The sequence below is a fragment of the Lolium rigidum genome, chromosome 3, assembly GCF_022539505.1.
Source record: "Lolium rigidum isolate FL_2022 chromosome 3, APGP_CSIRO_Lrig_0.1, whole genome shotgun sequence".
Classification (NCBI taxonomy): Eukaryota; Viridiplantae; Streptophyta; class Magnoliopsida; order Poales; family Poaceae; genus Lolium; species Lolium rigidum.
Window position 1 is genome coordinate 31957588 of NC_061510.1, and position 12744 is coordinate 31970331.

The 12744-nt window shown below is 45.8% G+C and overlaps 1 protein-coding gene and 1 pseudogene across 1 annotated transcript; one reads left to right on the forward strand and one right to left on the reverse strand.

The window, feature by feature from the left end:
• Positions 1–653: 653 nt before the first annotated feature.
• Positions 654–6764, forward strand: LOC124701387 (ABC transporter C family member 13-like). The gene is made up of 11 exons (XM_047233438.1): positions 654–2310; positions 2391–2711; positions 2792–2878; positions 3131–3805; positions 3905–4069; positions 4466–4760; positions 4957–5171; positions 5317–5622; positions 5701–5764; positions 5868–6107; positions 6307–6764. Exons 1-11 carry the CDS (start codon positions 784–786, stop codon positions 6408–6410), a joined length of 3999 nt encoding a protein of 1332 aa, XP_047089394.1. The 5' UTR covers positions 654–783; the 3' UTR covers positions 6411–6764.
• Positions 6765–6920: 156 nt separating this feature from the next.
• Positions 6921–12449, reverse strand: LOC124694608 (annotated as a pseudogene).
• Between the last annotated feature and the right edge of the window lie 295 nt (positions 12450–12744).

Consider the following 12744-nt stretch of genomic DNA (forward strand, 5'->3'; position numbering starts at 1 on the left):
CGGCGCGCCCGACGAGAGCATTCATTACCCAGAGTTCCCTCCCTGCGTGCGTGCGTCTGCCGCCGCTGCATTCTGCCGGAATCCGCCAAATCTCTCCGACTACCGCCTCCGAGCGCCGCCAAAACCCTCCTTTGTACCCACCTCGCCCGATGCCGTAATCCGCCGCCCACTGCCCCAGACCTCGGCCGCACACCCCTGCCCTGCCCTGCCCTCAATGCCTTTTAAACCCCTCGCCGCCCCCCTCCTGATCCCCTCCTCCTCCTCCTCCCAATGCCGCGCCACCCGCTGCCTCTCGCCGAGGCCGCCGCCGCCGCCGCGCACGCGGGCCTGCTCGCCCTCGCGCTCCTCCTGCTGCTCCTCCGCGGGGCGCGCGCCCTCGCCGCCCGCTGCGCCTCCTGCCTCAAGCCGCCCCGCCGGCGCGACGGGACCCTCCACGACGCCGCCGCGGCCGCCTCGGCGTCCACCGCGGGCGCATGGTACCGGGCCGCCCTCGCCTGCTGCGGCTACGCCCTGCTAGTGCAGCTCGCCGCGCTCGCCTACGAGGTCGCATCCACACGCCCCCACGTCGCCCCCGACGCGCTGCTCCTGCCGGCCGTGCAGGCGCTGGCCTGGGCCTCCCTGCTGGCGCTCGCCCTACAGGCGCGCGCCGGCGGATGGGGCAGGTTCCCGGTGCTCGTCCGCGTCTGGTGGATCGTCGCCTTCGCGCTCTCCCTCGCCATCGCCTACGACGACTCCAGGCGCCTCATCAACCCCACCGACTCCGACAACACCGACTACACGCACATGGTCGCCAACTTCGCATCTCTGCCAGCTCTCGGCTTCCTCTGCTTGGTCGGTCTCATAGGGTCCAGCGGCGTAGAGCTGGAGTTCAGTGATGACGACAGCAGTGTCCACGACCCGCTGCTGCTCGGCGTGCGCGCCACCGAGGAGGAGCCCGGGTGCCTGCGAGTCACCCCCTACGGCGACGCCGGGATCCTCAGCCTCGCCACGCTGTCCTGGCTCAGCCCCTTGCTCTCCGTCGGGGCCAAGAGGCCGCTCGAGCTGGCAGACATACCCTTGCTGGCTCACAAGGACCGCTCCAAGTTTTGCTACAAGGCCATGAGCAGCCACTACGAGCGGCAGCGCGCCGAGTGCCCCGGCAAGGACCCCTCGCTCGCGTGGGCGATACTCAAGTCCTTCTGGCGCGAGGCCGCCATCAACGGCGCTTTCGCCGCCGCCAACACCGTCGTGTCCTACGTCGGCCCCTACCTCATCAGCTACTTTGTGGACTACCTCAGTGGCAAGATCGCCTTCCCCCACGAAGGTTACATCCTCGCCTCCGTGTTTTTCGTGTCAAAGCTGATCGAGACGCTCACCGCTCGCCAGTGGTACTTGGGCGTGGACGTCATGGGCATCCACGTCAAGTCCGGGCTCACCGCCATGGTCTACAGGAAGGGTCTCAGGCTGTCCAACGCCTCCAAGCAGAGCCATACCAGCGGTGAGATTGTGAATTACATGGCGGTTGATGTGCAGCGGGTCGGGGACTATGCATGGTACTTTCATGACATATGGATGCTTCCACTGCAGATCGTCCTCGCCCTCGCCATCCTCTACAAGAATGTCGGGATCGCCACCCTCTCCACATTGCTAGCCACCACGCTGTCAATTGCCGCATCTGTTCCTGTGGCCAAGCTGCAGGAGCACTACCAAGATAAGCTAATGGCAGCAAAGGATGAGCGCATGCGCAAGACTTCAGAGTGCCTCAAGAGCATGAGAATTCTTAAGCTGCAGGCGTGGGAGGACCGCTACAGGCTCATGCTTGAAGAGATGAGGAACGTGGAATGCAGGTGGCTCAAGTGGGCCTTGTACTCACAGGCCGCAGTCACGTTCGTTTTCTGGAGTTCGCCAATCTTTGTCGCCGTCATAACTTTCGGTACTTGTATATTGCTTGGTGGCGAGCTCACCGCCGGAGGTGTTCTTTCCGCTTTAGCAACATTTAGGATCCTTCAAGAGCCACTGAGGAATTTCCCAGATCTCATCTCCATGATTGCTCAGACGAGGGTGTCTTTGGACCGGTTGTCCCACTTTCTGCAGCAAGAAGAATTGCCAGATGATGCAACAATAAGTGTTCCACAGGGTAGTACAGACAAGGCAATCGATATTAAGGATGCTAGCTTCTCCTGGAATCCATCTGGTTCAACCCCTACACTCTCTGATGTACACCTTAGTGTGGTGAGAGGAATGAGAGTAGCAGTATGTGGTGTGATTGGTTCTGGCAAATCAAGTCTGTTGTCCGGTATACTTGGGGAGATACCGAAACTGTGTGGTCAAGTAAGTACACGAATGAAAAAAAAAGTTGATGCTAACTTAGATGACAGTTTAATTATATTATCCTTCTACTCCTTATTCAGGTCAGGATCAGTGGTACAGCAGCATATGTTCCTCAGACTGCCTGGATACAGTCTGGGAATATTGAGGAGAATGTTCTTTTCGGCACTCCAATGGACAGACCACGTTACAAGAGAGTTCTTGAGGCTTGCTCTCTGAAGAAAGATCTTCAGTTGCTCCAGTATGGAGATCAGACAGTTATTGGTGACAGAGGAATTAATTTGAGTGGAGGCCAGAAACAGAGAGTGCAGCTTGCGAGAGCATTGTACCAAGATGCTGATATTTATTTGCTTGATGATCCATTCAGCGCTGTTGATGCTCATACCGGAAGTGATCTATTTAAGGTATGTGCCGATGTTTCCTTATTCTAGTTCTTTCTAATAAAGGTTCTTCTGTTTCATGACATGCAGCTTTTGTGTTGCAGGACTATATATTGAGCGCACTAGCTAGCAAAACAGTAATTTATGTAACCCATCAGGTTGAGTTCCTACCAGCTGCTGACCTGATATTGGTAATAATTCTTTCTCACAATCTAAATACAGTTTAATGGCTAATGCACATAACTTTGCTGCTTCCAGTTTCTAATAACCTATCGAGTTGTTCAATGGGACATGTTATTTTATCCATGTTTTCCTGTTGAGAGTAATGAGAGTAATATACAACAAGCTCTGCATGAAAGCACACCATCTTCTATAAGACTATAATACTTCTCATTAGACTATTCATGGATAATACTCTCATTTGTGGTTTTGTCATCATACAGGTTCTTAAGGATGGTCGTATCACCCAAGCTGGAAAATATGATGATCTTCTCCAAGCTGGAACTGATTTCAATGCTCTGGTTACTGCTCATAATGAAGCTATCGAGACCATGGATCTTTTTGACGATTCTGATGGAGATGTTGCTCCTTCTGTTCCTAACAAAAGATTGATACCAAGTGTTAGCAATATCGATAACCTGCAAAATAAAGTATCTGACAATGGGAAGTCATCTAGTACGCGTGGAATAAAGGACAAGAAGAAGAGTGAGGAGCGTAAGAAGAAGCGTACGGTTCAAGAGGAGGAGAGGGAGCGAGGGAGAGTTAGCTTAAACGTTTATATGTCATACATGGGGGAAGCCTACAAAGGTACACTGATACCACTCATTGTCTTGGCTCAGACCATGTTCCAAGTTCTTCAGATTGCCAGTAACTGGTGGATGGCATGGGCGAATCCACAAACAGAAGGAGATGCACCTAAGACAGATAATGTGGTCCTACTCGTTGTTTATATGTGCCTTGCTTTTGGGAGTTCATTGTTTGTGTTTGTGAGAAGCCTTCTTGTAGCCACATTTGGTTTAGCAGCTGCTCAGAAGCTATTTATAAAAATGTTAAGGTGTGTGTTTCGAGCGCCAATGTCTTTCTTCGATACGACACCAGCTGGACGGATTCTTAATCGAGTAAGTTTTGATCATGCTCTTGCTCCTAAACTGTACTTGACAATGTGGTGTATGCCTTCCTGATCTGCACCCTATTTTTTCAATGATACTTCATATCAGGTTTCTGTAGATCAAAGTGTTGTGGACCTTGATATAGCATTCAGGCTAGGGGGCTTTGCATCAACAACAATTCAACTCCTTGGAATCGTTGCTGTCATGAGCAAAGTCACATGGCAAGTTTTGTTTCTCATAGTTCCCATGGCTATCGGATGCATGTGGATGCAGGTAAATTCCTGAACTTTCAGGTTTTCTGTAATGCTGACCTTAACCTCAGGTCCTCAATTTCTTGAAAGGAGATCATAATGTGAATGAAGTAGATAGCAAGGGCAGGGTGCCCTAAATAAATAAATAAAAGAAACTCCGCGCACATAATGGCCACCTCTCTTAGTTAGTGAGCCAATTAACCAGGAAACCGATGCATGTGTTCAGCATGAAAGTATTGAAACTTGTGAGTTAAGCTCTTCCCAAAGCATGCCTTTCCATGGTCAAGATATCCTGATGATTTTGAGTACCAATATACTATCAAAGATCTTTATCAAACAGTAGATAATGGATCTCCTTGCTAGCATGACATTCCCCAAAGTGGGGTTTTACTAATAAATAAATACTATAAATTTGCAGAGATACTATATTGCTTCATCGAGGGAACTGACTAGGATCTTGAGCGTTCAAAAGTCTCCAGTGATCCATTTGTTTAGCGAGTCAATTGCTGGTGCTGCTACAATCAGAGGGTTTGGTCAAGAAAAAAGATTCATGAAAAGAAATCTGTACCTCCTCGATTGTTTTTCTCGGCCTTTATTTTCCAGCCTTGCAGCTATTGAATGGCTCTGCCTGCGAATGGAATTGCTCTCAACTTTTGTGTTTGCTTTCTGCATGGCAATACTCGTGAGCTTTCCTCCTGGAACGATTGAACCAAGTATGTATTACCTGCTGTCTCACAATGCCATTCTGTTTCTTTTTATGTATTACCTGCTGTCTCACAATGCCATTCTGTTTCTTTTTATGATCTTGCTTTACCCAATCGTTCGCTTGTTGGGTGCATTAGAGAACTTGCATCTTTTTAATTCAACAAATATGCTTCTGCGTCTAAACAAGGTTTCCATTTGATATAGGTATGGCTGGGCTTGCTGTCACATATGGACTCAACTTAAATGCTCGGATGTCAAGGTGGATATTGAGTTTCTGTAAATTAGAGAACAGAATCATCTCTGTTGAGCGTATTTATCAGTATTGCAAGATTCCGAGTGAAGCACCGCTGATTATTGAGAATTGCCGCCCCTTGCCCTCATGGCCTGAGAATGGAAATATTGAGTTGATTGATCTGAAGGTAAACTTGTAGCCCTTGGCCATCCATTTTCTGTTCATTATACATAATAACCACCTCATGTGTAATCTATTGTCTCTTCATCCATGCTGAACATACTTCAACTTTATTTTACTTCATCGTATTGTGCTTTTCTTAAATATCATAGGTCCGGTACAAGGATGACCTTCCCTTCGTTCTACATGGAGTCAGTTGCATCTTCCCTGGAGGGAAAAAGATTGGGATTGTTGGGCGAACTGGAAGCGGTAAATCTACTCTTATTCAGGCTCTTTTCCGCCTGATTGAACCTTCAGGAGGAAAAATTATCATCGACGACGTCGATGTTTCTGCAATTGGGCTTCATGATCTGCGGTCGCGGTTGAGCATCATCCCTCAGGACCCTACATTGTTCGAGGGTACTATCAGGATGAATCTTGACCCTCTTGAAGAACGCCCTGATCATGAAATTTGGGAGGTATGCCCTGGTCATCATTTGGCTATCCGTTTGTTAAATTTGTCATGATCCTTATAGAAGAGAACTCTTTTATTTCAGGCACTAGAAAAGTGCCAGCTAGGAGAGGTCATTCGATCGAAGGAAGAGAAGCTGGACAGTCCAGGTCTGTTTTAATTTTAAATAGAAGAACACTAGGTCAAAGAGTAAGCATGCAACTTCTTGATGCAAAGTTATATGTTTCATGGATATTTATGGCGCCATTGCAGTACTGGAGAATGGGGATAACTGGAGTGTCGGGCAGCGCCAGCTTATTGCACTGGGTAGGGCGTTGCTCAAGCGGGCGAAAATTTTGGTGCTTGATGAGGCAACTGCATCGGTTGACACAGCTACAGATAATCTAATTCAAAAGATTATTCGCAGCGAATTCAAGGACTGCACTGTCTGTACAATTGCACACAGGATCCCGACTGTCATCGACAGTGACCTAGTTCTGGTGCTCAGCGATGGTACATGTTCCTTCACACATTTTAACGAAGTCAAATTTCCAGTTCTAGTTAGATCATCACGAGTTTGTTTCCTTTTGCTTGACTACTGTTTCTCTTAGTTCTCGGAGTAATGCTCGTAGCTGAAGAGTAAATATTGCGACGCACAAAAACTTGGACCAACGGAGTTTACAGCGAACTGATCTTGTCTTGTTTATTTCAGGTAAAATTACAGAGTTCGACACACCCCAGAGGCTTTTGGAGGACAAGTCCTCCATGTTCATGCAGCTAGTATCCGAGTACTCCACGCGGTCAAGCTGTATATAGAGAGAGGCTTAGCTTAAATCCCCACCAAGAACAGAGGCTGGGAGGTGGCAAAGTAGCAGAATCTGCCAGCCTACTTACACCATAGAAGCAAGTAGCAGCACCATAGGGGCGACGTGAGACAGGAGGAGAGGGCAGATATATGAAAGGGAAAGAACGCCGGGCGTTCCCTGACCTGAATAACAACTATACGAGGGAACACAGCCGGCAAAACCACGGGAGGAGTTGGTGGAATTAACCCAAGCTGTGATGCTTGTGTATGTATAACACTTGACTGCTTCTCCCTTTGCATAATGGGAAAAAAAAGGAAGTGAACAACATGATTAATAAAAGGGGAAAGTTTTGTTCTCTTCTTCAGATTTGTAGTGCATGATCTCCAATGCCCATCTCTATGTTACGCGTAAAAGTATTCTGGTTCTTGGCTTGAAAATGTGACACGGTGATATATGTGGGTCTGCTTGGTTCAGTGGCCTATGGCAGTCAGATCACTGTGAAGTGGAACACGTCGTCGAATCAGGCAAGCAACCTTTACAGTTCTCATTGATTTATGTGACACGGTTTTAACAACGCACGATAGTACGATGCAATTGTCGGATTATACACATATATAAATATATACTGCAGCAAAAGCACACGTTCTAGCTTTGTTCTCCATCTCGCTCGACAGACACCAAAGCAACCCCATACGGAGGGGCAAAAGAAGCTACGTAGCTGTGGCAGTCTCAACAACAACCGTTGTACATAATACCCGTCGTTCCCTTGACTTCTGATGCACTAGAAGAATAAAGTAGTCCTCCACTCCTGTACAGGTTATCATGGATCTAGGAGTCGATGATCCCCGATATCATCTTCTTTATCTGGTAAAAAACAACGGCGTATTATGTAAAATGGCTGCTTCTTTTTTACCAAATTATCAGCTGAACACACCTTGTTGTATCATGGTGTCTTGCTAAAAGTATCAAATGGAATGTATATTATACGGCGGATATAAATGTAGCATGTTCGATGAGATAATGATGGTGTGAAATATCTGACAAAGTACACTCATTTGTCAAAGTACTAGTAAAACTGGAAGCATATCATTACTGAAAAGACAATGTAAAGCATGATTCTCCGATACCTCTTTTTTATCCATTCGAAGGATATCCTTGAGATCATCTATCTGTGAAAGCAAAATAACAGGAGCAGATTAAGTCGATCATATTGTTGGCTCATAGTTTCAGAACTTTATATCAAAAGCTACAACCTACCTCTTTAAATGGCTCCAGTGATTTTTCACGGAGCTCAATTATGTAATTTGCTCTTTTTTCTCCAATCCCCTACACATTCACAGCCAGTTAGTAGGAAGAAAACACAATATATGGGTTAGCAGTTATCAGGACCCGGAGCACACCTTCAAGCTTTTTAGTTCCTCCCTGCGAATGGATAGAGACATGAATTAGATAAGCAGAAACAGTGCCAAATAATTCGTAAGTTTGGATTGTACTCACTTATTAGCACTGTTCAGGAAAGTCAAACACTCTTGAACTACGGAATTCTGTGTTGAAAACAAATAAGGTTAGGGGTCATGAAGAAAGCAATGTACAGAAGTTATATATATGCCAAGGATGCGGCAGCAAGTTATGAACATGTAACCTTGATCCCAACGCTGCGAGCTTTAAATGAGTTATTACTTGGCTCTTCTGCATGCTCAAATTTCAGGTGCGTCGCAGGAGTTTTTGGTTCAGGTACATCCATGTTGATCGGCTGCACATATTCCATGCCTTCTCTTTGTGGCGTTTCCATGCCTACTTTTTGTGGTGTTTCCATTATCTTTTGTGTTGTTATGCTCACTGGACGAGTGCTAAGAAGCTTCAGTGAGTTTGATATTTCTCTCAGACGGTCACTAAGCTTTGGAGATTGTTTCTTAGCATCGACAAGGACATCTGGCAGTGATGATTAACTGTCAACTAAGAGCACAATGGGAAACTTACCAAAAAAAAATTACTAAGAGTTGCGTTTACCAGGTACACTAGAAGAGCAGGTGTCACCGGAGTCAGTATGTGAACTCAATGCATGCAAAACTGACGACGAATAGTCCTGAATATAGAGAAAAGGAAGATGCTTGTTTATGATATACAGAACTACTAAAACAAAACAAAGAACAGCTCTCCTGTTTTTTTGCACAGGGTTATGTACCTCTTCCTCCATACTACTTATGACCACCTTTTGTGTTTCAGCTGATACAGTATCTAAAGTACTGCTTGTTTCATCAAATCCCTGCACATTGCGTCCAACATATTGCAATCAGTATTCATATGGTAATCATATACCAAGTGGCTACACTACCAAAAAGAAACCAAAGTACCACATTTCTTGATGGAGCATGGATCTCCACGCCTCGTGATGATTGTACATCTTCCTCCATACTACTTAAGACCACCTTTTGTGTTTCAGATGATACAGTATCTAAAGTATAGCTTGTTTCATCAAATCCCTGCATATTGCGTCCAACATATTGCAATCAGCATTCATAAGGTCATCATATACCTAATGACTACACTACCAAAAAGAAACCAAAGTACCACATTTGTTGATTAAACTTGTATTTCCGCGCATACCTCTTCCCCCATACTACTTGAGACCACCTTTTGTGTTCCAGATGATACAATATCGTGTTTCTCCCTCCTTCTATGAACATAAGCCAGGGTCCTTCCCTTGGTCTCGTTGTTTTTAGATGATACAGTATCTAAAGTATCACTTGTTTTATCAAATTCCTGCATATTGCGTCCAACATATTGCAATCATTATTCATACGGGCATCATATACCTAGTGATACTACACAGTCAAAAAGAAATCATACCACATCTGTTGATGGAGCATGGACTTCCATGTCTCGTGATGATTGTACCTCCTGCAGAATGATGCAGTAGAAACAGTTTAAATAAAGTAACTAATAACCAATCATGCACAAGCACATGTGGATACTAACCTTGACTTCTACTGCAGCTGGTGCAACGACTATCTCATCTTCCTACAAAGTTCATAGAGTGGAATTGATTAGTTAAAAACATGATAATAGTAACTTCAGCACCTTCATGCAATATTGCAACAAGTGATTAATTAATATGTTTAGTTATTTACCTTTGACGAATTGGTGCTCGGACATAACAAGGTTCTGTACAACAACAACCAAAAAACAAGTTATTTGCATAAGACAAGAGCCTGGATAAGATTTTTTCTGGAGTTAATGGACTATGTCGTACCTTCTACTAATTGTAGATTTAGCATCCTTTTGCTTCATTCTGGAAGTAGAGAGCGAGCTTTCCGCTTTCTTTGCTGAGCGCACAATTGGTTGAGACCTTTCATGAAATAATAAAAATTACACAATTTTAGTCAAGGCCCAAGCTTGAATTAGTTACCAGCTTTTTGTGGGTTCAATGAGGTGGTACCTTCCACTGATTGTGGGTTTAGCATCCTTTTGCTTCATTTTGATTGGAGTAGAGACAGGCTTTCCGCTTTCTTTGCTGGGTACACGATTGGCTGAGAGCTTCTACCAAAATAAATAAAAATTACACAATTTTAGTCAAGTCTCAAGCTTAAATCAATTCCCAGCCTTTTGTGGGTTTCAGAAGTGGCACCTTTCACCCATTGTGGGTTTAGCATCCTTTTGCTTCGTTTTGATTGGAGTAGAGAACAAGCTCTCAGATTTTTTTGCTGAATGCATGATTGGTTGAGACCTTGTAAGAAAAAAAAAATTAACACATTGTTAGTCGAAGTTCCTAGCTCAAATCTGCTACCAGCTGGATTAGAATGCAACCTCTTATTGGCAATAGGAGTTTGACATGCTTTTGCTGCGCTGTTATTCCATTGGGGTCGATCTTGCTTCTCTGCTACAGGATTTGGTTGGTGTATAGAAGTAAGGATTGGCCTTGAGGAGTTTTTGGCATTTGCAGATAAGTTAAAATTTTCCTTTATGGAACTTCTAACACTCATGGATCTGCGGTATTGTTCATTGGACACTTGACTCGAGCGAGCAGCCAAGCTAAGAGTAGAAACTGTATCTTGACAGGAAATTTCATCCTGCATTGACCACGATGAGATAAAAACAGATTAAAATTGGATTGTTATAGGTGTGATGCACGAATTCCAAAAGGAGCACACAGCAAATAGTCACCGTAATGGTGGCTGAACATATGATGTACTGCATGTTCTGTTTACTACTAGCAAGTAGCAACTAAAGAATTGATCAGAACTAAATTATGCCACGGACACCCGTCTTAATAAAAAAGAGTACATATATTCCACTATTTGAGAAACACAACAATTGGCCAAGAAGGTACTGTTACAAATTATCATGCCAAGCTTTATTATTTTAGGAACATTAAAACTTCGCAAGACATACATATTTAGTCATGCAAGGTTCTTAATAAACGAATAAGTGCTGCAATCTAGTGTTCAGTTAACCTATTTATCAAACTCATGTTAGCTTCAAAGGAGTTCTTACAAATAGTTAAAACCTGCATTATAGGACTAAGGGACTTTCCACTATTCAAGCATCATTATTTCCTTTGGCACAAATTAAATTCATACAAGGTGAAGTTGCTAAGTGGCTTACCAAGCAGGCGATCAGCACAGCCCCACTCGTCTTGCATAAAGAATCTTGCAAGATACGAGTAACTTTGCTCTCCCTATAAGGTAGGAAGCTCTGGTTGCTATTCAGTGCTTGCACGACATTCATCAAGGCATACATAGACTTGCTACTGTTTGATAGAGCGGCCACTCCACCATTATTCTTCTTCTTGGGGTCTACATAGCCTGATGCAAGGACCAAACAATGTTACATACTATGTGAACGAGGCAATCAGGTGCAGGCATGAGAAGAAACAACAAACCTGTCAAGTTGAGAAAGTTCATCTTAGCTATAGCACATTCTGTGCCTCCCTGATCAAGCCTAGAGATGTGAATAATCAGCCCTTGGTGCCCCCTAGTGTGTAGCTGGGTGGAACCTTTAGTGGACTGCCTATTCTGATGGTTGCTGTCGAAGCAGCTCAAGTGTGCAAAATCCTCAACTGACTTCACATTAAGCTGCGAAGGGAAGGACTCGGTTAAAATGAGATGGTTATCAGGGATGCAAACCAGTTGGGTGTGAGGCATCCATAGACGTAATATAAGTCTAATTTCCATTGTCTAATCCTATTTTCTGGTCGAGCAGAGTATGAGAGTAGCAAGTATATTCGTACCTTGGTGAGGCCCTTGAGATGAGTTCTCCTCTGTGCATCCTCAAGTATGAGAACCTCTTGGTCCTTGGGCTCCAACAAATCAAAGATCTGGGTGTCCTGGACCACCTGGTAAGATGAGACCTTGACCACCGCCCCACTGATGGTTTTGGAGAGGTCGAGGATTTCCTCCATCGCCATGGTGACCAAGCCTGGTTGATCCTGTGACCCCTGAGAGTAGTTTTGTTGGGAGTAGAATGAGTTGGTGCAAACATCCATTGTACTATATGAAACGAAATTGTAACACTACTGACGGAGGAGCATTACCACAAAGAGGTGATCTTTGGCGCTGCCGGCGCCGCACGCGACGACGCAGGCGTTGGTTCCGCTGGTCTGGAACAGATGATGAATGAGGGGCTTGACCTCGTTGAGGAAGACGTGGTGATTGGTCTCGTCTTGGTGGTAGCACCAATCGAGCTTGTGCTCTTCCTTGCGCGTGTTGGGGGTTCTTCTGCAAGGGATTCGAAATGAATTGAGACCTAATTATAGGATTCGGCGGAACGAATTGCGGCGGGTTGGTGGTAAGGATAAAATTCGACGACTTTACCCTTGTGAGGAAGAAGAGGAAGACGACGGAGCTGCTGCGGCGGTGAAGGCGAGGAGCGCGGCGGCGTCGGTGGAACTAGGGTGCCCGCCGCCACGCGTGGCGGAGACCCGGAACGAATTGGCAGATGATGCTGTCGTTGATGTGGGAGCAGCAGGATCGGAAGCAGCAGGGGGGCAGATCCTGGCGACGACCCTGACGCCGCCTCCGACGACGATTCCCGCCGCCGCCGCCTCCATTAAATCCACTCACGACCAACCACCACCACCAGTACTAGTAGTAGCTGCCCAACGAGCGCCTTCGGAGAGAGAGATAGAGAGCTCGGACTGGAATCGAATGGGGAATTTTGTAGAGAGAGAGAGAGCCGTTGAGAGAAGAGAGAGAGATTCGAAATTGTTGTAGCAGTGTGGGGAGCAGAGGGTGTGTAGTGTGTAGTGTATCCTACTGGGGAAGATGGAGCGCGTTCAGGTTGCCCTCCCGTCAGTGGGCTGCCGCCCTTCGTGTCCAGCCCGGCCCACCAAAGACACCACAACT